This window comes from Astyanax mexicanus, chromosome 1, assembly GCF_023375975.1.
Source record: "Astyanax mexicanus isolate ESR-SI-001 chromosome 1, AstMex3_surface, whole genome shotgun sequence".
Lineage (NCBI taxonomy): Eukaryota > Metazoa > Chordata > Actinopteri > Characiformes > Acestrorhamphidae > Astyanax > Astyanax mexicanus.
The window spans coordinates 33,058,420-33,085,993 of record NC_064408.1 but is presented as its reverse complement, the minus strand read 5'-3'; the positions used below and the strand labels follow the sequence as shown (position 1 = coordinate 33,085,993).

The 27,574-nt window shown below is 36.3% G+C and overlaps 1 protein-coding gene across 1 annotated transcript; it reads left to right on the top strand.

Annotated features, from left to right (window-relative positions):
• The first annotated feature begins 7,160 nt into the window (after nt 1-7,160).
• Nucleotides 7,161-24,317, top strand: scn4bb (sodium channel, voltage-gated, type IV, beta b). Its single transcript, XM_007260990.3, has 6 exons — nt 7,161-7,469; nt 8,863-9,285; nt 18,967-19,127; nt 22,091-22,313; nt 22,600-22,729; nt 23,663-24,317. The coding sequence occupies exons 2-6, from the start codon at nt 9,213-9,215 to the stop codon at nt 23,754-23,756; spliced, it is 681 nt and encodes a 226-aa protein (XP_007261052.2). The 5' UTR covers nt 7,161-7,469; nt 8,863-9,212; the 3' UTR covers nt 23,757-24,317.
• The last annotated feature ends 3,257 nt before the right edge of the window (nt 24,318-27,574 follow it).

Below are 27,574 nucleotides of genomic sequence, written 5' to 3'. Positions count from 1 at the left end.
TTAATTTATAAATATGTAAGTATACAAGTAAATAGGTTCACCAGAATGTAGATGCAAATGTAGATATTTTATTTATTATACAAAATATAACATTTTTTAAAAACATGCAGCTTAATACTAAATTGTAAATCAGTGTCTCAAGACATCAGATAGTTCATGACTGATATAGGGTTCATACTTTAGCGCATTATTTCTAGGCACGACATTATACAATGTCCAGCGTACAATATCAGCCCCCCTATAAGTCTGTTGTTGTGAAGTCTTTATGCGTTCACTCAACAGACCTCATCAGGCGCTGATCTACCAATCATGAGTGAGTGGTGTACATCCTCGAGGTCAACCTGACCTAAGATGTTGACTGGTCTCAAATTGTTTGATTAGCCTGTTCTAATCTTGAAGCAGGTGTTACAGGGTTCTGTTGTTAAAATGCATAAACATCTCTAATAGTCCACAAAATACTGATTAAATGTACATTTTTCATTCCAACTCCAAGAAGAGGCCTTGAAGCTTATCTCAGCCAAAGTAAACACAGCACATATGAATTTGTACCCATGATTACATACTATCACTCAAAAGAATTAACCCGAGAACATAAAGTAAAACTAGATAACACATTGACCATGATAAATTTTGATTAAGATAAAATACTGATCAAGAATAACACAATATACTATAGGACAAAACTCCTTCATATTCTTTCAAGATCACTGCTCTTTAGAAGGGTGTAATTGCATTATTATTTTGATATTATATTATTTTTATATTACTGACATTTAAATGCTCCTACAATGACAATATTATAGTTATTCCATTTACATCTGACCCAATTTAGCATCCAGTAAACATTAGCTATTGTGACAGGCTTAGATTGAAGTATAGCATTTCAATTGTAGAATGGCTTTGGTGCCCCCCTGTGGGGATAGTGTGAACTACTACCATGTACATGCTGAATAATATTAAGTTATTTAGTTAACTAAATAACTTGTGTGTGGTTCAGCTGTAACTGTATATTATACAATGATAGTGGAGAGCTGTTTCAGACAGATAGGGGACATTTATATGACTTATCTCAGTTTATCCAATTATCAAATACAGTGTGTGTGTGTGTGTGTGTGTGTGTTTGGGTGGGTGCACGAGCACTCACACTGCAGTATATCCGGTAGTGCTGAGAGAGGCTCGTCCCCTGCCAGACACTTTGCTGCACCAGCAGAGGACACCACAACTGTGTGAGTGTGTGTGTGTGCGTTTGTGTGGGTGTGTATTGGGGAAGAAATGCAGCATTGATTGGAACCGATCCAGCAAAGCAGAAAAAAGCAGGTCTTCTCAGTGCAGCAGTGTGGGTATATATGTGTGTGTGAGAGAGAGAGGGAGTGTGTATGTGTGTGTGAGAGAGAGAGGGAGTGTGTATGTGTGTGTGTTTGAGAGAGAGAGAGAGAGAGAGAGAAAGAGAGCTGCTGCAGATGAACTCAAAAGCCCCAAAACTCTGCCTGTAACTGCACCACTGCAGTTTCCCCACCCCCACCATCCCGCCTCATACTGTCCCAAACTGCTCACACACCCATAATGACCAGATTCTCACACTCTCACAACATGATCTATCTCTACTGCCCAGAACAGTCTTTCTTACACATTTTGGATTTGGCATTGCTATATAGATTATATTGCATTCAGTGTTTCGAGGTTTACTGAGGTAAGGAGGTGGGATGATCACCACTCCTGCCTCCACAGCTCGACACTGGGGGGCTTTATACCCCTCTATCCCACGCCTTACATTACACACTGTGCCAATAGCTTTATATTAATCTGATCCCGAGAGTCCTATACTGTCCGGTTGGCAGTGCTTCTCAACAAGGATTAGACAGTGTGTGTGTGTGTGTATACGCACTTGCATTTCTGTTTTATTAATGTGTGCAACTCTCAGTAATTTATTAAAAGAGCTCATTAATTAAAGGGGCTGTCCACAAACATTTGGACAAATAATAAATATATTACAGAAGGTAATATAGAGTTCCCGGTTAGATACGTCATAACAGTATATATTAAGTTATTACATAAAAAAAGAAAATATAAATGATCAACGTGTCATATGAGATTAAGTAAACCATAATTTTCATTCATAAAATAATTTTTAGAAGCAAAGATGGGTAAGATCTGCACAAAAATGTGGAATGGTTTCTCCTATTGAATAGTTGAGTAAAATAAACATTGTTGTTTTATTCTAGAAACTACAGACAACATTTCTTCCAAATTAATTAAATTAAATATGTATATTGTATTTTAGAGAATTTGTTTGCAGAAAATGAGAAATAACAAAAAAGATGCAGAGCTTTCAGACCTCAAAGAATGCACAGAAAACAAGTTCATATATTATATATGTATATTATATTGAAGTTGAAATATATATTTGAAAATATTTTATTTGACTGAACTTCACCCAAAAATGAAAACTACATGTGAATTTTTAAAAATATTTTGTAAATAATCATCTTGTAATAGATGTCAAACAGTTTTACTTTGATTATGAATTATGGATGATTTATCATATGCAGTAAAAAACAGAACAGTATGTAAATACTGCAGCCAGCTTTACCATAGACCCAACAGCTTCTTACAGCAGATTCTTAAGACCTTAGAACCTTAGTCTGATTTCAGGTAATTTTTGGAGAATTTCTATTGGTCCTTTCATGTTGACAGTGTGTGACGAACAGATTGTGTCCTAAAAATTAACAAAAAGGAGATTGTTTTTTTGATTGGACAATGATGACATTCACTGATCAGTTACAGAGTAAGACTCATTGTCGCTGACCACTGTGTGTCAGTCTGGCAACCCGTGTGAGAACAATGTAGCTAAATAATTATAGCTGATATCAGTCAAAATTTTTTTTAACATAGCATCGCAAAAATTACACTTCTTTCTGGGTGCAACTATTTCTGCCACCATTTCTTTGATGAGGAGTGTGTTATGTTGTAATGTGTCCTCCTTTAGGCACTAGCGTTTCTTTAGCGTAGCTTTAAGAAACAAAGGAGCAGTGATATATAACCTCATCAGGTGGACATGAGTCAGCGCTCCTGTCCACCTGCAAACACGATTTGTCTTAAACTGTGCCAACAGAGCATTTCCATAAATAGCGCCACCAACAGGAAGCAGCCCTGGCTATTAATAATAAATCTGAGGTGCAACCGAACTGCAAGGAAAGCAAAAAGTAGCTTTATGAGCTGCTCCAGGGAGAGCAGAAGGCGGGCAGCATCCTGGGAATTTAAGCCGTTACTCTGAACTTTACAGAAACGTGGCATTCTGTGAGTCACCTCAAAGCTTGCACATTATAACTCTATGCTAATCAATCAAGGATGGGCCAAAATATTATGACCATCTGCCTAACTAGCTGTTGGTCCTCCATGTACCAGGAGAACTGCTTAGACCCGCCAAGACAGGATTCTACAAGACTTCTGAAGGTAGTAGTCTATGTGTGGTATCTAACATCTAACAAAAAGACCTCAAAAAATGCAGATAAAACAAGTTCATATTTTAAAGCTTTAAGAGTTCTGAAATCAATATTTAGTAGAATAACCCTGGTTCTAATCAGAGTTTTCATGCATTTTGGCATGTTCTTCTCCACCAGTCTTACACACTACTTTCGGATAATTTTATGCAACTTCTGGTGCAAAAATTCAAGCAGTTCAGCTTGGTTTGATTGTTTTTTTTTTTCCAGAGCTGTATAACCACACTTATAAGAAAACACAACTCATCTGATCCAGTTCCATATTTACTTCACATGGTGGACAGTGCACAATGTGTTGTGACACATTCCTTACTAACCATCAATAAACATTACATTTCTGTGATTCTATTGGTTTAAAATATTGAAATATTTAAAAATGAATACAGATTCCTATCTGTGCCATTGTAAAAAAAAGTCAGTATAGAATATTTTTCTGACTTTTTAGTGCCTTGTACATTGTTTGGACAAACCTTCTCATTCATTTTTTTTTCTACATTGTGATAATTATCCAGACTATGAAGAAAAACGTCAAAGTGTTAAATAAACCTAAATATTCTGTTTAGCATTTAGGTGACTCTGGGATGCTGTTAACTTGTGGTTTCTGAGGCTCTGATGAACTTATCCCGTACAACAGAGGTAACTGTTGGTCTACCTTTCCTGGGGCAGTCCTGATGAGAGCCAGTTTTATCATAATGTCCTTGATGGTCTTTGCGGCTGCACTTTAGGATATTTTCATTTTCATACAGAAAGAATAGTATATAAAATACATATATAAAATATATATATACATATACAGTGTCAGTCAAAAGTTTGAACACATTTTCTCATTCACTGGTTTCTTTCTTTATTTATTTATTTATTTATGTTCTATATTAAAGATTACTATTTAAAATATAACAACAATTAAGGGACAGATATTGAATTAAGTAGTAGACAAAAAAGTGTTTGGCCTCCACAATCCCCTGACCTAAACCCAACTATGACATGTTAGAGATTTGGTGATTTGGGATGAGATGGAGCTTCCAGGTGACACTACCTCAAGAAGACACTGATATTAAAATACCAAGAGTGTGCAGATCTCTTCTCAAAGATATATGTGGTAGAAGAATTTAAATTATAAAACACATTTAGGTTTATTTAACATTTTGTTTAAATAAGAAATGTGTGTGTGTAGCTTTAATACGTTTAATATTAAATTTACAATGTAGAAAATAGTAAATGAAAATAATATGGGTGTGTCCGAATGTTTTACAGGAACTGAATATATATTTATGAAAAGAAAGCATTGGAAATTGGGAAAGACCTTAGAAGAACTGGCACAGGTACACACAAGCTGTATGTACAGTATTTCAGTGCATGACCTATACACATTCACACACACACACACACACACACACACACACATGCACACAGAGAATTCTCCCTCAGACTCAAATGACTGTCCTGGGACAAGAGAACCTGACACTGCTGGAGCAGAGAATGAGGGAGGGGGCGGATGAGAGAAACGCAGAGTCATAAGAAACTTAACTCTGTCAATGTGAGGTAACATGTTCAAAGTCACCAACAGTGTGCAACACACACATCTAACACACAAACACACACACACACACATCTAAACCAACACTAACCTTACGGGTGTGTACACTAGAAGAGCTCTAGGAAACATATGAGTGTCTCTTATAATGTGTCAAATAAAAATTACCACAATAAGACAGACAAAGAGAGAAGCTGAAAAGAGATTTATATTACATAAATAGGATTATATAAAAATGAATCCTTCTTTATTAAATATGATATATATTGTTTATATTTTATTTTATATTGCTATTATTTATTTATTTTATATTAGTTCTAAGGGATATTTATTCTTGAATATTCTCTCTTAGATGTTTTTTTAGATGACTCTTCTCTGAGCATATAAAAATATTAACTAGGGCAGCCAGGTGCAGTTTTCACGTCCATGTTTGCACGTGCATGCAGGATTATGCTGATTCAGGAAAGATTTGCTGGGAGACTATTTTTCAGTATGAAATGTGCCCAGATTGTTTTGTATCCATTGTGATTTTCAGTCTTCTGCAGTGTGTGCCTAGCAACAACACTGGTATTTGTGTGTTTGTGGAGATGTGCTGAAATTTAAAAATATTTTATCATTTTCAAAATGCTGTAGTGTGTACCAGCTTTTAGAAAGCATAGTAAAGTAAAGCTTTGAATTAATTATGTTTTATTGAGTGACTATGTAATGCTACTGCTGCAGATAATTCTAACCTCTAACACAGGTAGTGACTGATAAACTCATTGGAGCTCATTACTAAGAAATACTTGACAGTTAACTGTGTCAGTGTTAGAATTGTGTAACAATTATTTTATTAAAAAGCTAAATGTCATAGTTTGCAACATCACATATTAGATAAAATGCTTACACCATCATTACTACTTTCAGACATGGGAGATTATAAGAAAAATATTTCATTATTCTTAAATCTCTTAGATTTTTTCATTATTGGTCACCACATTAAGTTTTTTTATGTTTAATGTTTTCTTTCTTAAGTTGGGTTTTTAATGTTAACTGCCTTTCAGTTGAAATGTGAAACAAACAATAGCCTGTGTGCTAATTGGCAAAAACAAACATGTAAAATGGCTAAGACAGTCTAATCTTAAAACACCCCAGAATTAAAGCTTACATGGATTGCCAGGTTGACAAAATTGAACATACAAAATCACATATGTACATAATGTAGCTAAATTGAATCAACATAGAGTCAAACTTTTAGTTCTTGTTGTGTATTTTTGCAACTGAGGTACTGTACAGCTGTGGCCCATCTGTTTTTGTTGTCACTGATAGCAGTTCACTTCAGCAAGTTGGTGTTAGTCGGCACTAGTCTGGATCACTTTAGCTATCCTTAATACATAATGCTTTGATAAACCAGCTGCACTCAATATGCACTACAAAGTATGAATGTGAGCGCTTGCAGGTTAAAATGGCTTTGAATTCTTATAAAGTAGCTAGTGGTTGTTATAAGTTACCGAGCTAATGCCAGCAACTTATGTGAGGTACAGTGCTGACCTGTACCTGTTCTGTCTTGTAGTCCTTCTGGGTTCTTTACTGTCTGCATTTACATGTGTTTTACTCTTGACATGGAGCTTTTTAGAAGCATGCCAAGGCTGTAGCACACTGTGTTTGCCTGATATTCTGTTCCATATCTGCTAAACTGTATTGTTGAAATAGGACTAGGGAATGGGCAGCGGCTGGGAGGCTAAAATACAAACATAAGAAGGACACAATGGCTGAAGCACTGCAGTCAAAAGATTGCAGTGCATAACCTTAGCATGCTTCCCTGACATCTAAAGACACTTCCTGACCATTTTATGAGTTATGACAGAAAATATAATTCATATTGGTCCTTTAATCAGTCCAACTGTGCTGTGTTTGTATTAGGTACAAAAAAATGCAATTCTGTATGTGGTGACTTTAGCCAGAATAAACTAGCCTGAAGAATAGTTATGGGAACAATCTGAACTCCAGCTTGTACAGATAGAGAAAGAGAAAGAGAGAGAGATAAATAAAGAGAGAGAGAGAGAGGACGGAGGACAGAGAAACACAGAGTAAGAGAGGAGAGGAGGGGGAGAGGGGGACAAAGTCAGCAGCCCAAGAAAAGTTGAGCGAGAGCCAGATTCTTTTCAGCAGAGAGAGGGAGAGAGAGAGAGAGAAAGAGAGAGACGCTGGGTTTTAGGCTGCAGCAAAAGAGATCTTGCTGTCCTGGGATGGGGAGTGAAGGTATGTCTGTGTGTGCGCGTGTGCGTTAGAGCAGCATCAGGACCAGAACAGTACAGTGTGTGCGTGTGTGTGCGCGCGTGTGTGTGTGCGTGTATGTGTTTGTGTGTGTGGTTATCCTGCGGACGCATTGGATGGGATTGCCTTTGGAATTCTCTCAATAGGACACACGCAGGGTTACCTGCGCAACAGACGAGGTAGGACACACACACACACAAACACAAACACACACTCGTACACACACATACACACTCGTGCACACATATCTCTTGTCTGTGACATACACACAGGCTATTACTTACTTTCACAGGAAATGTTTCGTGCCTATCATCATTACAGTTAGAGAACCATTCCTCATGTTACTACACTGTTATTATACTGTTATTATTAACAGTGAATAGTGTGCAGAACTTCAGTTGATGCGTTATTAGTGAGGACATATTTCCAATTACGGATCCAGATACCGATCCTTACAGCTAGTTTACTGGACTTGAACTAAGCCTGGTCATTGGCTGATAACAATAGTGATTCACCAATTAAAACTTGGGTCTATGATAATTGATGAACATTGATTTGAACCTAATATCTGTCGCTTCATCTGTAGCACAGTGTCAGTTACTATGCACTTAAAAAACGAACCTATGGCCTTGTCTTAAACAAAGGAACTTTTTCACTTAAACAAACCCACATTAGAACAGTGCTATTTTTTAACACACCTCTATATGGTTTTCCAAATTAAATAAGTCAACAACGTCTATTTAGGCTGACTAAAGTCCTTTTAATTAATTGATATGTGGCATTTAAATCTGTACAGCATATTTTTGTGGACAGTAATCTTGATGTGTTTCCTGTACTTAGAAGAAAACTGAACAAAGAAACACAGATGCTGAGAAATAGCCAAATTATACTCAGATTGGGTTGTGAAACAATGGAGAATTCCCTTAATTAAACCCCCTTTAAGTGTTTTTTTTTTATATTGGAAAATATATTTTGCCTTGAGATTATTGTGATTAAGATACTATTGTCATTTAACCCTCTATGGCATGGTGTTGCCCTAGGGCAACAAAAGCACTTTTTCAATGATCTCTTATGTTTTATAAGTTTTATATATATATATATATATATATATATATATACATGTATATATATATATATATATACATATATATATATATATATATATATATATATATGTATATATATATATATACAGAAGAATGTTTAAATGCCTATTTTAAAGGTTATTATGACTATTTTATTTTCATTTACTCCCCATTTACTTTTTATATTTGTTGCCTTAGGGCAACGTCATGCAGTTAGGTCACTGAACACTGGAATCATGCTGATTCTTTTCTCATCACATATGTCATGCTTTTGAGGGTTAAACAATAGTTTGGCCATAGACTGCTCTGTGACCCGCCACTGCATTGCAAAAATATTGTCATTTCTATTTGTTGTACAATAAATAGATTTGTAATTATCATAGCAAGTCTAATCATATGACTATTTCATATTTTAGACATCTATCTTTCTCTTTATTCTTTAAAATGTCTTATATTTTGATTCCTCTCTTTCGTTGCCCACTTTCAGTCCCAAAAGAAGTTCCAGACAGACGAGACTTTGAACCAGACAGAACTCTTAGTTCAGTAGATCTCTGAGTCTGCTGAAAAAGCACATTAATTAATCTGCTACTAAAGCAACTCTACACACGTGCAGGACTGGAGTCCTTCCAATACACCACAACATCCTGGACCTTCAGTCTAATGAACACTGAAATAAGTGACTGGAATTCTGGGACCTGACCCCAGCTGAAGTGCCAAAGGGAACGAGAGAGGGATCAGGAGCCGACTGAGGGAAGACCGGAGAACATAAAGAATAGAGACAGACAGACAGAGTGGAACTGTGCAAACTAGTAGAGGAGTGTTAGAACAGAGACAGAGATGGAGACACACAGAGGAAGAAAGTTTCTGCCAGACAGAAGATACACCTGTCTCACACTGATCGTCATCTCCAGTAAGTTGTTGTATTTTCTTAGACTTCTCTGACTTCATCTTAACTTTCAGCTTAAAGAAAAGATGTAGGTCAGTTTCAATGAATAACAATTTAATAACAGTTTATTAACCAGGAACACAATAATTTTTTCTGAAACACTTTCCAAAATGTTATTTATTTATTTATATTTTTAGTTAATATGTTTATAAAGCTGAGGTATGTAAATTATGTGATTCATTTCAAAAGCCGTCTGGATACTAAGGCTATAGGGTGTTGTATGCAAATGCTTTGAGTTGTTGTGACTGTGTCACAAAAACAGTGAATCAAAATGAGCTGTTTTTCAGCTTAACTTATATATTGCACAGATCATTTATAATAATAATAATAATAATAATAATAATAATAATAATAATAATAATAATGTTCCCAAAATCAGTTTTTGCTCTGAGAAGTATGTGTGTGTGTGTGTGTGTGTGTGTGTGTATGTAAGTGTGTATACTGCTGATATGCAGAAGGTGGGGCATTATCTGCAGTTTTGCCTCCTAAAACAGAAATTCAAATTACAGTGCTGCACACACGCACACACACACACACATAAACACACACGCACACACACACACACATAAACACACACGCACAGTCCCAGTGCTGGATGATGAGTTGCATTATAGCCAGATAGATTCAGCTGTGCTGTGTTTGAGCTCACTCTCATATTTCACTGGTCTCTTGGGTGTGTTGGCTTGTGACATTTAATTAATTAAGAATATTAATTATTAGGGCACTAAAAATCAGTGTTTTCTTTACTTAATAAGCAATTTATATGTTGTGAATGTATGTTACCTGGAATTAAGTAAAGATGAAAATCAGAACACATGACTTTTATTGTATTAAACCACGAGAAAAGGTCTTCACATGTTTTACAGTGTAAGCAATAAAATAAAAATAGAATGTAAACCTTCAGATTTGTCAGTACACAGCAGATTAAGCATAAGAGATTACCCCGAGAATCATTTTATCCTTTTATTTCTGTTTATAGATAAGTCATTAAATTAATCTACAGTTACAGAAGATACAAGAACCACAAGTACAGTCTGTTGGAGCATTACTGCTGTGTGATGCATGATCACGTGAGGGGTAGTTGAATTAATTGCTCTTACAGCCTTCAGCGCTATAGCCCTGAAAACCCTGCATCTTTTTTGTTATTTCAGCCATTTCTCATTTTCTGCAAATAAGTGCTCTAAATTACAATATTAATTTTTTTTATTTTATTAATATTTTATTTTTATTAAAACAGTGTTGCCAAACATATACCTATAAATAGCAACATCAGAGGAACTGATTCAGAAACTGAAGTGGTCTCTTATTTTTTCCAGAGCTGTATTCTAAACTTATTGTAAGAGTTTCAGTTGTGTATAGAACCATTTTGTTTAGGATGCCTCTAAGCCAAGAACCATATAGGACATTACTTCTATCAGCATATGGAGTGTTTGATGTGTAACAGTGTCTTGTGGTAAAGCAAGGAAACTGCTGTGTCTGAGCCTCTGGCCACTGTGGGTCTTTGGCTGCCTCTTCTGTGCGGAAGTTCCGGGTAACGTGAGCTACTTTCTGATTTATGCTGGGTACAGCGTGTTCACACAGAACCTGGAACATAAAATATCAGGCAACAGGATAGAGGGGTCAGGTCATTGAAGTGGTCATCATCACACAGCCACGGTGTCTGATTAATGTAGCAGCTGTGTAAAGACGGCCTTTTCACACCGGCTCAGCTTTTCTCACTCTCTCACTCACTGCCCAACGCAACTGGACACGGGCAGCTGGCCACATGACGTCAGTGCAGCCCCTACAATCCCATTTCTCATTTGTACCCCTATCCCTAGTTTTTAAGAGTCAGCTTTCCCTTTGGAACTAATCTAAAAGGACCATTAGGGATTATATTTTCTGTAGTAACTCGTAACTCATATCATGTTCTGGGTGTATCATTAGATATTAAGGAAACATGCTGAGTTTAAGCAGAATTTTCTTATTTAAACTGCCGTATGTCACAGAAATTTGTATGGGATTTAGCCTCCAAACCTGCCCATTGCCAATCCTCCAGTACAATTTCCACACTCAGGGTAGCGAGGTATGGACAGCAGCACACAAACAGTGTGCTGTAACTATGGAAACTGTTCCATAGTTGGCCATAGACTGGATTTGTGGCTTTTTCTGCTGCTGAACAGGTAATCACTGAGCTTCAGTAAGGTTGCTAACCAGAGCTAGGTAATTTATTACCACCACTAGCGTAGTAAAGATGGGCATTTCAGACAATTAAATGTATATATTGATATATATTCACTGATCAGTCACAGAGTGAGACCTGTCATCATTTGCCACTGTGTCAATCTGGCAACCCGCATCAGCTTTGCATCTGAGGCAGAAAACTATGGATATCTGAAGCTATTTATTCTTGTTGAATATATTACCGGTTATTCCTTTAAAGAACCTGATATGTCATCAAAATAAACAAAGAAAAATACAATGATTTATTACCAGGCTACTGGTGGGGCTCTATGGGGCTTATTGTGATAGAAGATGAGTGGTAAAGTTCAGCAACCTCAATGCTGAAATTTAAAAGAATATCTAAATATCAAGGGCATCATTTATTTTTAAAAGCATCCGCCCATAATTCCTTAGTGATAGGGAGAGGAAGTTGGCTTTTTACCAGCTTCTTGTTCTTATTCTTCTGTTCCACTGCTTTTAAGGTTGAATAAAACATTTAGACATACTACTAACAATTTTTAAAAAGCTTGTTATGGAGAAACATTTAAAATGCACAGTAACTACATGAAACTAAGTGCAATTTTCATAATTTTTAACAAAAAGTACTATAAAATACTATATTTGGGTTTTTGCCAGCTCGCACCACAATTTTGCAAGTTTATCTATAGCCTAAGGGCCAAAGAAGAGGGATGTTAGAAAAAGCAGACAAAGCTAGCCCGATAATGAAACAATATGTGCGCTGGATTCATAACAAATGATGTAATGCACTTGTCTGCCCATGTTTCCGTCTTTCATTCTATACCCGTTGACTTCTTTTTGTCCCATTAGTCACCTCAACCACGCTGATACAGGCAAAAAAATGCTTAAATCACCCACTTCAGTATCGACATTTCTAACGTGCTGTTCTTACACAGCCTCTTCAGGACGTTTCCGTGAAACAAATGACCGTCGCCCTCTTCCGGAGCTACTCAACCTGCAAACCTTGAGGCAGTTTAGCGGTTCTGAACCACTACATCACTAAACTGCTGCATTGTGTTTTTTATTTATTTATTTTTGGCCCATTAGAAATTTCATTCACAGCAGCTTGAGCAATTTTGTGCTGCATCACTATTATTGTGTGCTTTTGCAGATTCACTTCATAACTGTAATGGAGTGGGAGACTTACAGATAGATAAATGGAAGTAATCAATGCCCTTCCAGAATCATGCCCTCACTGCAGAGAGGGAGAGAGAGAGAGAAGGAGGGAGGCAGCCCCTTTTTGTGAATGAGTTTTTTGCAGCATCATTGCTGCAAGAGAGGGAGGGCAGGAGAGAGAGATTGAGAAGGAGAGTAAGAGGGCAAGAGATACTGTATAGAAGAGAAAGAGAAGAGAAAGAAACAAACAAAAGGGAGATGTTCTGGTAGCATTTTGTATAGCATCTGTGTGAGTAAAAGTACATTTTTTTCAGGCTTTTTATCTTTACAAAGGCATAAGGATACTGGATACATACAAAAAGCATATCTGTAATGTTACATTCATTTTATTGTCATTTCTTGGAATCTGCATTTACTGTACTTGCTGTGTGTAATGTTCTTTAATTAAAAATAAAATACTTCACATCTAAGAGCAAGCAACACTCTAAGAAAAGTAAGTACAGATTTGTACTTAAAAGGGTACAAAACTTGTCGCTGGGGCTGTACCTTATATTGAGGTACAAAAAAGTACCTTTTAGTGAAAGTCCTTTTTTGTACTCATGTTTTTTTGTGCCAGTAAAGATTAAAAAGATTAGAATCGTTAATATCAACTGAATATGGCTCAAAAATTGATAGAAAATTGTCTGGCTTTAAAATACAAAAATGTGCAATTAAAATATATCTTGTTTATTAGTACAGTGATACAGAATACTGAATGTACCCTTTGGCTGGATAAATGGTACAAATTTGTACTTATTGCTGTTAGAAATTACTTTGTACTTCAGAAGGAACAAATCTGACCCTGTAAAGACCAATATTGTACCTTTGAGGGTACAATTATGAAGAGTGTACCTTTGAGTACAAAAAAGTACTCATATCGTACCTCTGTTTTTTAGAGTGAAGCTCTCACACTGGCTAGGCCTTCAGCAGCAGGACAAAGGGTTTTACAATGAAGAACACCTACGTTAGTAAGAAAACACATTACTTTTTTCACTATGAGGCATTACTATGTAGTAATCTGACTTTGTAGAAAATGGTTTATTGACCGTACAAGTAAAAATACTGAATAATGTATTCCAAACAATGACTAGTTTATTTAATGCCATATACTTTAGTGTTTCCTCTAAAGTGGGAATAGAGCCACACTGCAAAAAACGATTCTTGAGCCCAGTAAACTTTGCTCATTAATATGAGAAGATTTTACCTAAAATTATACTTTTTGAACTATGCTTGATTAAAACAGTATGTACAACCCAATATTTTGTGTGTTTATTTTGTTTAGAAATTTGGAGAAATATTGCATGAATATTTGAGTAAAATCAACATGATTTGAGCCCAGTGATGTTTGCTCATTATAATGAGAAGATTTTACCTAAAATTATACTTTTCGAACTTTGCTTAATTACAAAAATAAGTACAACCCAATAGTTTTAGTGTGTATTATGTTAAGATTTTGTTACGCCTAACTAAATATTTTAAGGCTGCTTGGGAGACCACGAGGCACTGATACAAGTACTTATCTCCACTGATGAAGAACTTTTGGAAGGCAGCGAGCATGGACTGCATGGGTAAGAGCACAGTGACTGATTATTTTTGAGATATTTACAGTTGTGAGTTATCTGTGTAGTTTAAGTTGGTTTTAGAAACACGGTGCTTCAGTGAACTGTGTTGGCCTGCAGCTATAGGCAAGCATCAAACCGAAAGAAAGGGCAAATAAAGCTAGCTAGCACGTAGGCTAACCACCCGGGTGGCTATTCCGGCACTGGGCGCGTACAAACCGGACTGGGCCGTCATGCTAACACCGCATTAGCGACCCCGGTGAGTAGACCAGAGTCGGTCTAGCTGGCTTAATCATCTTATTTTTAGCGTGCCGTAATGCTAACACCGCGTTAGCGTGCTGTAATGCTAACACAGCGTTAGCGTGCTATAATGCTAACACCACGTTAGCGTGCCGTAATGCTAACACCGCGTTAGCGTGCTGTAATGCTAACACAGCGTTAGCGTGCTATAATGCTAACACCACGTTAGCGTGCTGTAATGCTAACACAGCGTTAGCGTGCTGTAATGCTTACACCGCGTTAGCGTGCACCGCATTAGAGACCCCGGTGAGTAACGCCAGACCAGAGTCGGTCTAGCTGGCTAATCAAAGTATTGTTCGCGTGCTATAAGGCTAACGCATGTTAGCTACAATGATTGGCCACTTCAACCCCTTTTTTACATTCTCCTTTTCACTGAGCAGCTTGGTGCACTTAGTTCTATAATTATCAGTGTTGGGAATAACAGCGTTATAAGTAACGGCGTTAGGTAACGACGTCATTTTGTCAGTAACGGGATAAAATAATTAATTACTTTTCCTGTCGTTACAACGCCGTTGACGTTACTGGTGATTAAAAGCAGTGCGTTACTATATAAGGATATAATAACAGTAATTCAAGCGGACCCCTGCCCAGGCTAGTGAGTAGTAACAGGTGTTTCACCATGAACTGTGACCTATAGAGATCTGTGACTCCAGGTCTAAACAGGTGACAGTTCTCGGTGTAACACCTGTTGAACTTGACACGCTCTTAAAAACACGCCCTGGCCCGACGGCGGGCCAGATAAATATAATAATTAATATCTGGCTGTGTTTATGAATAATTACAGGCTCAATATATCAATGACAGCCTGCTGACTCTCAGGATTACGGAGCTGCAAACCGTTTTACTGTCGGATGTACGGTTCCTGAATAAGAGTGCGTTAGACGGTTCGGTCTGTGAACACGCTCTTTGATCCGCCTGGGGTTACTACAGGACACCCCTCACACGCAAACAGAGAATATCAGCGCGTACCTCAGAGTCCGGGCTTCAGAACCCCTCCAAACATCACAACATCCATCAGTCCAGTCTCCAGTAATCCTCATATCCGAGCACTGCTTTTAGAAAAAAATATTATCAGCTTTAACGGTTTATTTTAGGAGTTTCTCTTTGTTCTACAGCGATAAACTGCGCATGCGCGTTTCCATGGGCTTCAGCCTGAGAAAAAAAAAAAGGTCTGGGCTCAGCCAATCAGGTGGCGAGTTATGCGGGACAGAGGTGGTAGCCAATCAGAGCCAGTGTTTTTACACGTGTGCCGAAGCACACCTGTGACACTCTCTGTAACTGTTTACTTTTTGCTTTTGCTTTTTTTTTTTATAAAAAAAAATGTTTTTTTAAAGGATTTTATTCTGCTCTATTCTGATGTGCAATAAATATAAAAAGTTATGTACAAACACCTTTCTGATCTACTTATTTCAACTGACTGTAAAAATGCTTTTTTTCAGTAATTGGCCTGCAGGTTAGGGAGACAAAGGGATAAAATATTATTTTTGTTTCTACACTGTTTTACAGAGTTTTTGCAGATGAGCATAAAACACATGTATTTCTATAATTACAGACTGTTTGTTAAAAAAAATAAATGGAGTTCATTTGAAATGGTCTAAGACTTTTTTTAACTGCTTTTAAATATTTAATGTTCAGCTGCTCAACCTGCTGTCTTGCTCATGTTCATCTTACAATATTAAGTTAAGTTAATATTAAGTTTATTCACTGGACAAAGACATTTTTTTATGTGAAGGCGTAAAGTGATTTTTTTTGTACTGTCAGTATTAAGACTTTTTGAAAAAAGGACAAAAAACTTTTCTTAGTTTTATTTAAGAATATGGTGCAACATTTTTGCAAACGTATTATTAAGTATTGCCAGTTTAAGATTTTTGTTAAAAATGAGTAAAAAAATATTTGTTGGTTCTACGTAAAAATATGGTGCAACATTTTTGCAACCTTATTATTAAGTAATGTCAGTTTAAGATTTTAGTTAAAAATGACTAAAAAATATTTGTTGGTTCTACGTAAAAATATGGTGCAACATTTTTGCAGCCTTATTTTTAAGTAATTTCACTGTAATTTTTTTTTGTAAAAATGACGAAAAATGTTTCTATGGGTTTACGTAAAAACATAGTGCAACATTTTTGCAAGCAAATTATTAAGCAATATCAGTTTAATATTTTAATTAAAAGTTATCAAAAAAGATTTGTGGGTAACACTTAAAAACAAGCTTGCAAAAACGTTGCACTATATTTTTAAGTAAAACCAGCACATCATTTTTTACAGTGCAGGATACTGGAGACCTAATTATTTTAGATTAATTTCATTTTCAATTCAATTCAATTCAAATCAATTCAATTTTATTTATATAGCGCTTTTTACAACAAAGGTTGTCACAAAGCCGCTTTACAGGAAAAACAGGTCCACGCCTCTTATGAGCAGCACCACAGAGATGCCAATTTTATGGTGACACAGTGGCAAGGAAAAACTCCCTTTAAGAGGAAGAAACCTTGGAAGGAACCAAGACTCAGTACGAGGAACCCATCTTACTCGGGTTGACCCACTCAGTACAAACAAATAACAAACAACAAACAAATAACAGAACAAAACAGTACAGTACAGAGAATTAATGTGAACTATGGCTAATATAACAGGTACTAATTTATGAATATAAGAATGTGATGGGCACAAACTATAGAGCTATGGCTAATACAGAAACAGATACTGAGTGTGTTAATGGTAATCAGTGCAGGGTTGCAGAGCCGGAGAACAACACAGTGGGCAGTGGAGAGCCAGTTTATATTTGCTGGATAAGCTGTAAGAGGAAGAAAATTGTAATGAGACATTACTCAAAAGCTTGAGCAAATAGAAATGTTTTGAGTCTAGATTTAAAGATTGAGAGTGTGTCTGAGTCCCGTATATCAATAGGGAGGTTATTCCAAATAAATAAAAGCTCCCCAAGCTTTATAAAAGAACGCTCTTCATCCTGCATAGTTTTTTCTAATACGCGGGACTAATAACAGGCCAGCGTCTTGGGAGCGGAGTGAACACGGCGGATTGTAAGGAGTAAGGAGTTCCTGTAGATAATGCGGGGCCAGACCATTGAGGGATTTATACGTCAGGAGAAGTATTTTATAATCTATACGAAATCTAACAGGTAGCCATTTTTTATCATTTTCATTTCTTGGAATCTTTATGTTCACTATTTTGTATTTGCTGGGTGTAATTTTCTTTGATTAGAAAGAAAAGACTTTAAATCAAAAATAATTGTTAAATAGGGTATGAAAGCAGATACAGCTAGCAAGCAAGCTCTCACGTTGATTAGGCCTTTAGGAGCAGGACAAAAGGCTTCACACAAGCATACCAACATAGTTAGGAAGTGAGAGAAGGATCAATCAGACAAATTTTGATTTACAATGAATAGTAACAAATGTACTGAAAAACACATTACTCTGAAGCTTTGTTCTTAGTGTTTCACCCGTTATCTCACCCTAACCCTGACCCTAGTAAGTAAAATATCTTAATAATTTACACCAAACTATTATTGGTCTAAACACAATGTGAACACAATAGCAGTTCTGAGGTACATTTATGACTGGAATAGCAATGCTGAATTCATGATTAAAATAGCACTGCTGAGATAACTGTGTTGTGCTTTGCTGGTTTGTCTGTTTAATAAAGTGTTCACAAATTTAGATGTAATTTTAAACACTTAGTGTAAGTTAGATATTTGTCACTGACTGTAAAACAAGTGTTAGACCAACAGCTTTTCATGTTTCCCAGTTGCTTAGCCATTACAATCGGGTTCTTGTTAAAGTGTCTCCTGTTCTTATGGTTACCTATTGTTATTTCTTTCATTTATTTCTTTCACATTAACACAAACCGACTGTTCACTTGGCAGTCTGGTTTTTCTTTAAGTATTTTGCAGACTATGGTGTTACTTTGTGTTTGGCCAAACAGCACCACCAGTGGATGGGAGCTGTAGTGTGGATCATTTAAAATGGATGAAATATCAGTATACTTGATGTTACACATTTTTGGGGAATTTTTTTTAGCCACAAATGCACAACTTTTATGAGATTTTATAGTCTTTGCTGGACATTATATAAAGCCCACTCCTATATATTTTTGATCAAGTGACTGGTATTTTTGTATGTGTACTTTTGACTCCATAAATTATGAGTGTCATGTGTGTTATGAGTGTCATAATACTGTTACTAGAACGAGCATTACACATGCATCAATATTGTAAGGTCACAATGTTATGGAACAGGTTTCAAGGAAAATGCTACCAAGAACTGAACTGAACTTGAAAAACATTCTCTGCCCTCTCTCTCTCTCTCTCTCTCTCTCTCTCTCTCACACTCTCTCTCTCTCTCTCTCTCTCTCTCTCTCTCTATCTCTATCTCTCTGTCTCTCTCTCTCTCTCTAGTTTGTGGTATTGAGGCCTTGGAGATGAACACAGGTAAGATTCCTTTTCTGGAAGCAGTGAATGGAAGTGATGTCCTGCTGCCCTGTACCTACGCCAGCTGCATCGGCATCACAAACCTCTACTTCAAATGGGAGTTCAATGACAATGGCACCATGGTAAAGGTGAGTCTCAGGCAAATCTTCCACTTACCAACATGGTTTGTAGAGCTCTCCCCTTTTTGATGATGATAAAAGTTGGGGGAAAAACAAGATCATTATGGATAGAAAATGCTTCCAGGTTTGACCGGTCTTTTTTTTTTTTTTTTTTTTTAAGATTTCTTTTAACTTTATCTTTTTTTACTGTATTTTTTTTTTACTATATTTTATTGTTTTATTTTCCACTCTAACACCCTTTCTTCACATTTCTTCTCTATCATTAATAGTTACTTGCACTTACCTAACTATATTATATTTTTATAAATGCTGTCTTCTTCATTTTTAATCTATACATAATGTTCTGGCTCGGTTACATTATAAATGCACTATAATATAGAGATCCTTTTTGTCTCTTGAATGATGTTGTATTGCCGATAACAGTCTGATACAGCTACAGAATTAAGGTGAGCTATGTGGATAATCCATACTGTAGTGAAATCACTGTTAGTTTGTGCATTACATGAAATATTTGTTCATGTCAAAGTGGGTGGCTGATTTCTATAATACCAGGTGGACCAGGCAAACAGGGGGGATCACAGTGATCACCACACCAGATATAAAGCCAGAAAAGATGCTCAGAGATGTTAGAATGGATTTAAATACCACTATCTGGATGACCACACAGTCTTCACTGTCCCGCTTTTTGGTAGAATTAGGTGCTAGTCTGAACAAACACAACCTCGATTCCGGCAAGTCGGCCACCCTGGGAATTACTGCCTTACATCTTTGACACCTTTAGTTTGCATGCTGAAGATGATGAATGAGCTCTTGGCCTTAAAGAATCCAGAAGTGTTGCCTCATCTCTGCATACACTCTTTCTGTGTCTGGATGACAAAGTTAGGGCATAATCCTGAGTCCAGTACCTTTGGGTGCTCAGTGGCTGCATCCAGTGTCTCAGTTCTTCTGATCTAGCCACTAACTAAATCTATTCAGACTCTGTAGATGAGGTAAACAAACAACCATCAGAAGTGTGGAGATCACATATTATGTTGGGTCAGTTGCTCTTGCTAGCTTCAAGATACTGTATATCTCTGCATTTTAAAGAGCTTTGCCATGGAAGTTTCTCCAGAACCAGCTGTCCATTGTGATTCTAGCTCTAAAGACCCTATATGAGACTTATTCTATACGGTTAACTAATCTCTCATCATAACAATCACATGATCAAGACCGATTCACCCCAAAACAGTACTTAAGTCTGACAAAAATACTCAGTGATTAATCTCCAGCAGTGGCGTGCAGTGAAAATATAGTGGGTACCCTTTCTGCAAACCATCCGATAGTTAGCTAACTACTGAATTAATACAGCATGCACGCTGTTTTACGACTAATTAATGCATACTCCTTAAGCAGAGCGCTGAGAAGGGGTTAGGCAGCCATGGCCCCGCCCCCGGAGTGAAAATCATGAATCTGATTGGTTAGATTGTCCTACAACTTTGCTAACCGACTCATTACTACACCCTTCTCAAAATCAGGAGAAGAGTCCACGAGCAGACACAAGGGGCAGAAGCCATTTTAAAAAGCTTTGATTGGTCAGTACCGTTGTCAGTCAGATAAGAGTCCTATAGCAACTGAAAAACACAGACTAATGCTTTGAATTAGTTGCTGTTTTTTATTTTTAGTTAATTTAAAAAATAAATTCTTACACTTAAAATAACTATAATATATATTTCCTGATTAAAAATTATGTAATTATTTACATGCACTTATTGTCCATTTTTTTAAAGGTTAGAAGGGCCTCACTGCACACCACTGGTCTCCAGGGTCATCTCATTCTTGAACAACCTATTAAGCTTTAGAATATTTTTCTTCTCTGTGCTATTTTAGTGTGTGCCCTCTTCAATAAGTGGTATTGCACCAGATTGTGCTTTAGTATGAAGAAGCTACTGTTCTATATGGACTCTCCGATGTATCAATGAAAACCTTAAGCTCAATAGTTCTAATCTTTTAATTAACACTGGGAGGAACATACAGTCTTAACATGTGAATATCTGGAAAGACCAAAACTTTCTCCATTTGCTTCCAGCTTTAAACCAATTCACCCCGGAGAAAAAAATCATGCCAGGATCTTCTATATATAGAAGAGCAAAGCAGTGAATTCTACCTCTGTGTAAAATGCCTTTGTTGTTCCAGGAGTTCCTTGGCCTTGTGGTCTTGCTTGTTCTCACTTTGGAGATGTAATTTTTTTTCATAATTGTGTTTCTATAGATTTATCATTATCATCTACTCACAGGTGTTTCTCTACTGATTGGGAGTCTTACGTTACTCAGTACAAGCAGCTCCATGGAGTTAAATCACTCATTAATGACATGCCATCCCAAATGCAAGGTCTCAGAATAGAAAAGACATTAGGACTGTACTTGATTTTATGTTTAGTATTTGGGACACCACATTCTTTGTTTATTACTTGAACTAACTAGAAATGGATGCATGCTTACATAGATTCAGACCATTTGAGAAATATACTGCAATAAAGCAGCTGGCTAACAAACAATGTGGGGCAATTTCTCAGACAGCTCAATAATTAACCCTAGTCTTGGCCTACAAAGCATTTAGAATAGAGCTTTTAAATTAAAATGAAAATGTACTCTACAGCTAGGATTAATCCCTGCTAAGATTTTGTAACAGTAAAAAATGTTCCACACAGCAGAGATTTAAGCTGCTTTTTAACTTTTTTTTTTTACTTTTTTAAGGTTGCGTCCATTTATGGATGGAACCTCTACAGTGCAGGGGATACAAAGTCCCAAAAAGAAACAAAAGATTTGAAACTACATTCTAACAGCTGTGTTTTTCAAGCAACTGCTTATTACTTAAACATGTGGAATCACATAAGAATCATTTAACATATTTCTCAGCAAAATAAAGATTTTATACTCTTAACAACTTTTCTCTGCTGGTGAATATGACGGCCATTTTTTGTGTTCTGTTTTCAGATTATGGACTCTACAATCCCAACTGATTTTACGGAGCCATCAAATGTTGGTGTTTATCGTGATCGAGTGGAATTTGTGGGCTCCGGCAAGACCAATAACGTGTCCATAATTATCTGGAATGTGACATTCGAGGATGCAGGGGAGTACACGTGCTTTGGCAAAAATCCCAAAGAGAAGGGCAGGAACCACAGTGCCATCTTCACCCTCTATGTGGTGGATGAATGTGAGTAAAGGACATTTAACGTCAATGTCTGTTTAAGAGCAAGATTCTGTATCTCATGCCTTTTTAACAAATAAAATACACTCACTCTCCACTTTATTAAAAAAAACTGCCAAATATGAGTAAATTCTATAAGTTAACATACACAAAGATAAATGACACTGAAGTAAAAGCGCATACACCAACGAGAGGAACACTTTGCCCATTAGTGATACCGAACATGTAGCATCAATCCCAAGTAACAGAAACGAACTGCCTTTTAATCTTTTTTCCTCTCTCTATATCCCAGTGAGAGTTGTAGACAACACTCTGACTGTCATCATTGTCTCCTGTGTGGGAGGAGGCATAGCTTTGCTGATGATCTTCATGCTGCTCAAGAATTTTACACTCTTCGTTCTTGCCAAGATTGAGGAGAAAAAGTGAGATTATGCTTATCTTTCAGATCTTTCCTAATCAATGAAAATAAATATTTTTACATTTACAAGTTTACATTATATGTTTTAGACACTAGAAGACATTTTACCTGTTTTATTCAATATTATTTAACTAACAGAAAACATTCTTTGATTTTTCCTTAAAGATTTTTACATCTGTCTATAAATACTTATCTTTTTAAATATGACTAGATTAGATTATTCAAATGCTACTTTTAAAATTTGAAGCATTCTAGACTTCATTGACTAAGAAACTTTTGTATAATCTACTGATCTGTTCATTATTATCAACATACACCACATCAAAATGTTTTTTTCTTGTTTAACATTTAAAACATTTGATCTTTATTTGGACAGATTTAGAATCAGTGTATTTAATATATGTTTGTTGCAAATTACTAGTATGTTGGTACTAATTTGATATCACAACATTAATATACAGTACATTTATATAGATTAATGTGTGTGTAATTAATATTTAGTAAGTATGATGACAGATCAACATATACAATTCCTGTGCTAAGTTTTGTATTTACATATTTCACATTTATATAAAATCCCTAATTAACTATCACAGTATCTAAAAAACAGTAATCAGCCACTAAAACAGCTAAACTATGTTACTGTGAACATTTATATTAACAGCATTTAGCTGATGCTTTTATCCAGAGTGACTTTCAAGGTTATTTCTATTACAGAGGTGGGCCAATGTAGTGTTAGGCAGGTGGTGTTATCCAAAAATATATATACGTTTTTGTTATTTTTCTAAAACTTGAATGTTTGAATGTCAGTATATTTATTTTACTGGCATATGCAGTGGTCACAATGTAGACACGTTAACAGTAACCCCACCTCCCTTCTCCTCTCCTTTCTTTCTTGTTCCCTCTTTCCCTCCCTCCCCTTCTCTGTGTTCTGCAGTAAGGAGTGCCTTGTCTCCTCAGGGATCGACAACACGGAAAATGGTCTGTCAGGCTCCAAATCCACACCTAAAGCCACACCAAAGAAAGCATGAAACTGACATGATGCACACACTCAGCCATCACCCACTCACACTCGGCCTGTCCTGTTTGTTCACATCTCTGTTTACAAATATACATAAACGTATCTCCTTTCTATTAATTTATCGTATGTACCATTGTAATAATTATCTAAATCACAATGAGGCTAGCTTATATAAACCTGTGAGTAATAATGTAGTTACATTGGAAAAATAATACCAGTTGGCTAAACGTTGTTTGCTGTTTACGATGATTCAGTATTAGTTTGATCAGTTCTCCTGTTCAGCTTCCAGTAATCAAGTAAAAGCCTTCCAACCAGTTAATAGTTTCTTCTATGCTTTCTCCAGTACAGCCGAGCCAGTAATCATGTGCTTTATTGAACTCAAAGAGCTGAGATGTGCAATAGAGCTAAATGCAAATTAGCTGGAAAGAACAGGAGGACTATTTATTTGGAAGCTATTGTCCTGTATTGTATAATATGGCCAAAGTTTAGCATTTCCTCTGTTCTTATTTTAACTCAGGAAAGACTGAAGGGGTATAAAATTATATAAAAACTCACTTAAGATAAAAAGAGACAAAACTATGGAGTCAAAAATGGGTCATAAAGATTTTGAGTTTGTAAAACAGAAGTCACAAATGTACTGAAACTTGTAACTGCGTTTAAACAACTGCATGCACGAAAATCCAAATCCACAAATTAACTGGAATGTGCAAACTTGAAACAGAAAGTAATATTAATAATAATTCAAATGTACAAATGCGAAAAAATATTTTAATTATATATAAATATATATTTTTTAATTTGTAAATCCAATCTCTTGAATGTGTGAATCAGTACTGCTCAAATGGCTTAAGCTGGGTCAGACCAAAAATCACATTGAATTTGTGAGGTTGTAAATGTGACAATGGGTGTTTTTCACTGTGGAGCTAAAAATCCTCTCATTCATCTTCTCTGCTGCGGGTGCGAAGCTCTAGCTGCAGTTGCGAATTTTGACCCTGTTTTGACGCCTGATTGATGAACCAATAGGAAAGCTTTATCTGGACCAATCAGATTACGGGGTTTGTTTAACCAATCAGAACAATGGGTGGGTCTCTGCAGCTCAGAGTACTGGGCATGTCGAAAGGTGGTCGTCTATTGGTCTATTGGAGCTGACGTTCCACGTGGCCGCCATTTTGGAGTCGGCCACCATGCGCCCCCCAGTGGATCAATTTACACTGAGGAAGGAGTTTAATAAACCCATAATATTCACAACTCTACCAATTTACACACGGTTTGGTTTGTTACAAACAGCAGAGATGTAGTAATGATACAGGACGCTGTCACACATTACAAATATGTGCTTTCATGCTGAAATACTTTACATTATGCTCTTTATCAAAGACAGACATATGGTATAGCATATTAATTAGTACATAAATTAATTAATTTATTAATATATATATATATATATATATATATATATATATATATATATGTGTGTGTGTGTGTGTGTGTGTGTGTGTGTGTGTGTGTGCATCTATGTACATAAATATAAAATTAATTCATATAATTAGAACATAATATAAAGTATTTCAGCATGAAAGCACGTATTTGTAATGTGTAAATCAGGTAAAAAAATTGGTAGAGTTATGAATATTATTGTTTTATTAAACTCCTTCCTCTGTGTAAATTAATCCACCGGGGGCGCATGGTGGCTGACTCCAAAATGGCGGCCACACTTTCGACACGCCCACACCTTTCGACACGCCCAGTACTCTGAGCTGCAGAGACCCACCCATTGTTCTGATTGGTTAAACAAACCCCGTAATCTGATTGGTCCAGATAAAGCTTTCCTATTGGTCCATCAATCAGGCGTCAAAACAGGGTCAAAATTCGCAACTGCAGCTAGAGCTTCGCACCCGCAGCAGAGAAGGTGAATGAGAGGATTTTTAGCTCCACAGTGAAAAACACCCACTGTCACATTTACAACCTCACAAATTCCATGTGATTTTTGGTCTGACCCAGCTTAAGCCATTTGAGCAGTACTGATTCACACATTCAAGAGATTGGATTTACAAATTAAAAAATATATATTTATATATAATTAAAATATTTTTTCGCATTCGTACATTTGAATTATTATTAATATTACTTTCTGTTTCAAGTTTGCACATTCCAGTTAATTTGTGGATTTGGATTTTCGTGCATGCAGTTGTTTAAACGCAGTTACAAGTTTCAGTACATTTGTGACTTCTGTTTTACAAACTCAAAATCTTTATGACCCTTTTTTGACTCCATACAAAACATCTAAATAAAACTGAGTATAAATAAAGGTCAATTTAATTATTTACCTACAAGTTAGAAGCTAGAAAACTTTGTAATCCATGGTGGGAAAAGTACACAATACAAGAACTGTAGCTAATACATTTTAGCATATAGTGAGAAGATAAGTGACCAATTAAAATAAATCTTGATAAAAAAAAGTACATAAAGCAGTACTTAATTATGAAAAGTAAAATACTTTTACATGTTTTAAACAAGATATGAAACAAACTAGCAAGCATTTCTCTTTAAACCCATATAGCTCAGTCTCAGACAGATGATAGTTAGGAAAAAATGTACCCAACCAAAAATCACAAAAAATCAAATGAAACAAAAGTAGCTGCATAGTTGCTTCTCAAACCCTTAGCTACCTCAATAGCTAATGCTAGCTAAAGTTAGTGTACACATCACCTCATTGTGTTTAAGCTAACCTGACTGAAGAATGTCTTTAAATAGCTAGCTAGCTAAGACTTCAGATAAAAAAATAACAACATTCATCATAGGGCTAGCTGTTATTTAGCTAGCTAGCTAGTAGCGTTAGCTGGCTTAGCCTACCTCAAGTTTAACACCAACATTGCATGTTGCAGTGGCATTCACAGCAGACCTTTAATTCGGTATGAGTGTAGTTTATGATGGTCAGCAACAGAGTATGTGTGAATATATATATATATATATATGTTTTTGTTATGTTTTTGTTGTTAACACCAGTACCACAGAAACAGATATTCCACCACTGGCCGCCTCACTGCCTGTTGTCTGGAATTTTAATGCTTAAATTAGCCTATAATTACTGTAAAAATATAACTAACTTATTATTTTAATAATAACAATAATCTAACTCTCTGGCTGAGCTCCAGCTGAGACAGTCTGTGATTCCCTGTACAAAACTGCACTGTGAATCTCATGGTAGAAACAACTAAAAAACGCTAATTATCAGCATTAAAAACAGTGTGAACGTGATTACTTTAGCTTTCTGACTGCTGCCTCTTTTCTATTTTTTGGACTGAAAGATGGACTTATTATCTGGTTAATGAGGTTAAAATCTTAATTCTCTTCCTCCACAAGGCTCATTAATTCTACACATATGTAAAATATGTGAAAACTCCAGACTGAGCTGAGCTGACGAGTCTTGCTGCAGCCTGGTTGCTCGAATGATGAAAAAAGAACTGCAGCTTTCTGTGAGCGAGCAGCTTCAACATGATCCACACAAAGCACTGCTTAACTGTTTATCAGTGAATTTCTGAATCAGATCGGCTAAATTAGAGGAATATCACACGATTGTCAATCTCGTATTTGGACTAAAAATCGGCCGATGATCTTCCCATCATCCATAAACCACTGAAGTCATATTCCCATGTTGTTGTTGGTGCAGCTATGACCATATTTGGCATTCTGGTTCTAACCTCAGTTTCCAATGGCAGAAATTAATGGTTTTTTTTTTTTTCATATTCTATGTTGGGTAAATATGTTCAGTACTCTATATATGTTTGTTTTGTGTACATTTAACTTTACCGGATGCTTTGAATTACT

Bases quoted from the DNA above. Each gene is read 5' to 3' on its own strand.
- scn4bb (XM_007260990.3), top strand. From the start codon at position 9,213: ATGGAGACACACAGAGGAAGAAAGTTTCTGCCAGACAGAAGATACACC. The intron at 19,128-22,090 runs GTGAGTCTCAGG...TTCTGTTTTCAG, and splicing joins ACAATGGCACCATGGTAAAG to ATTATGGACTCTACAATCCC. The intron at 22,314-22,599 runs GTGAGTAAAGGA...TCTATATCCCAG, and splicing joins CCTCTATGTGGTGGATGAAT to TGAGAGTTGTAGACAACACT.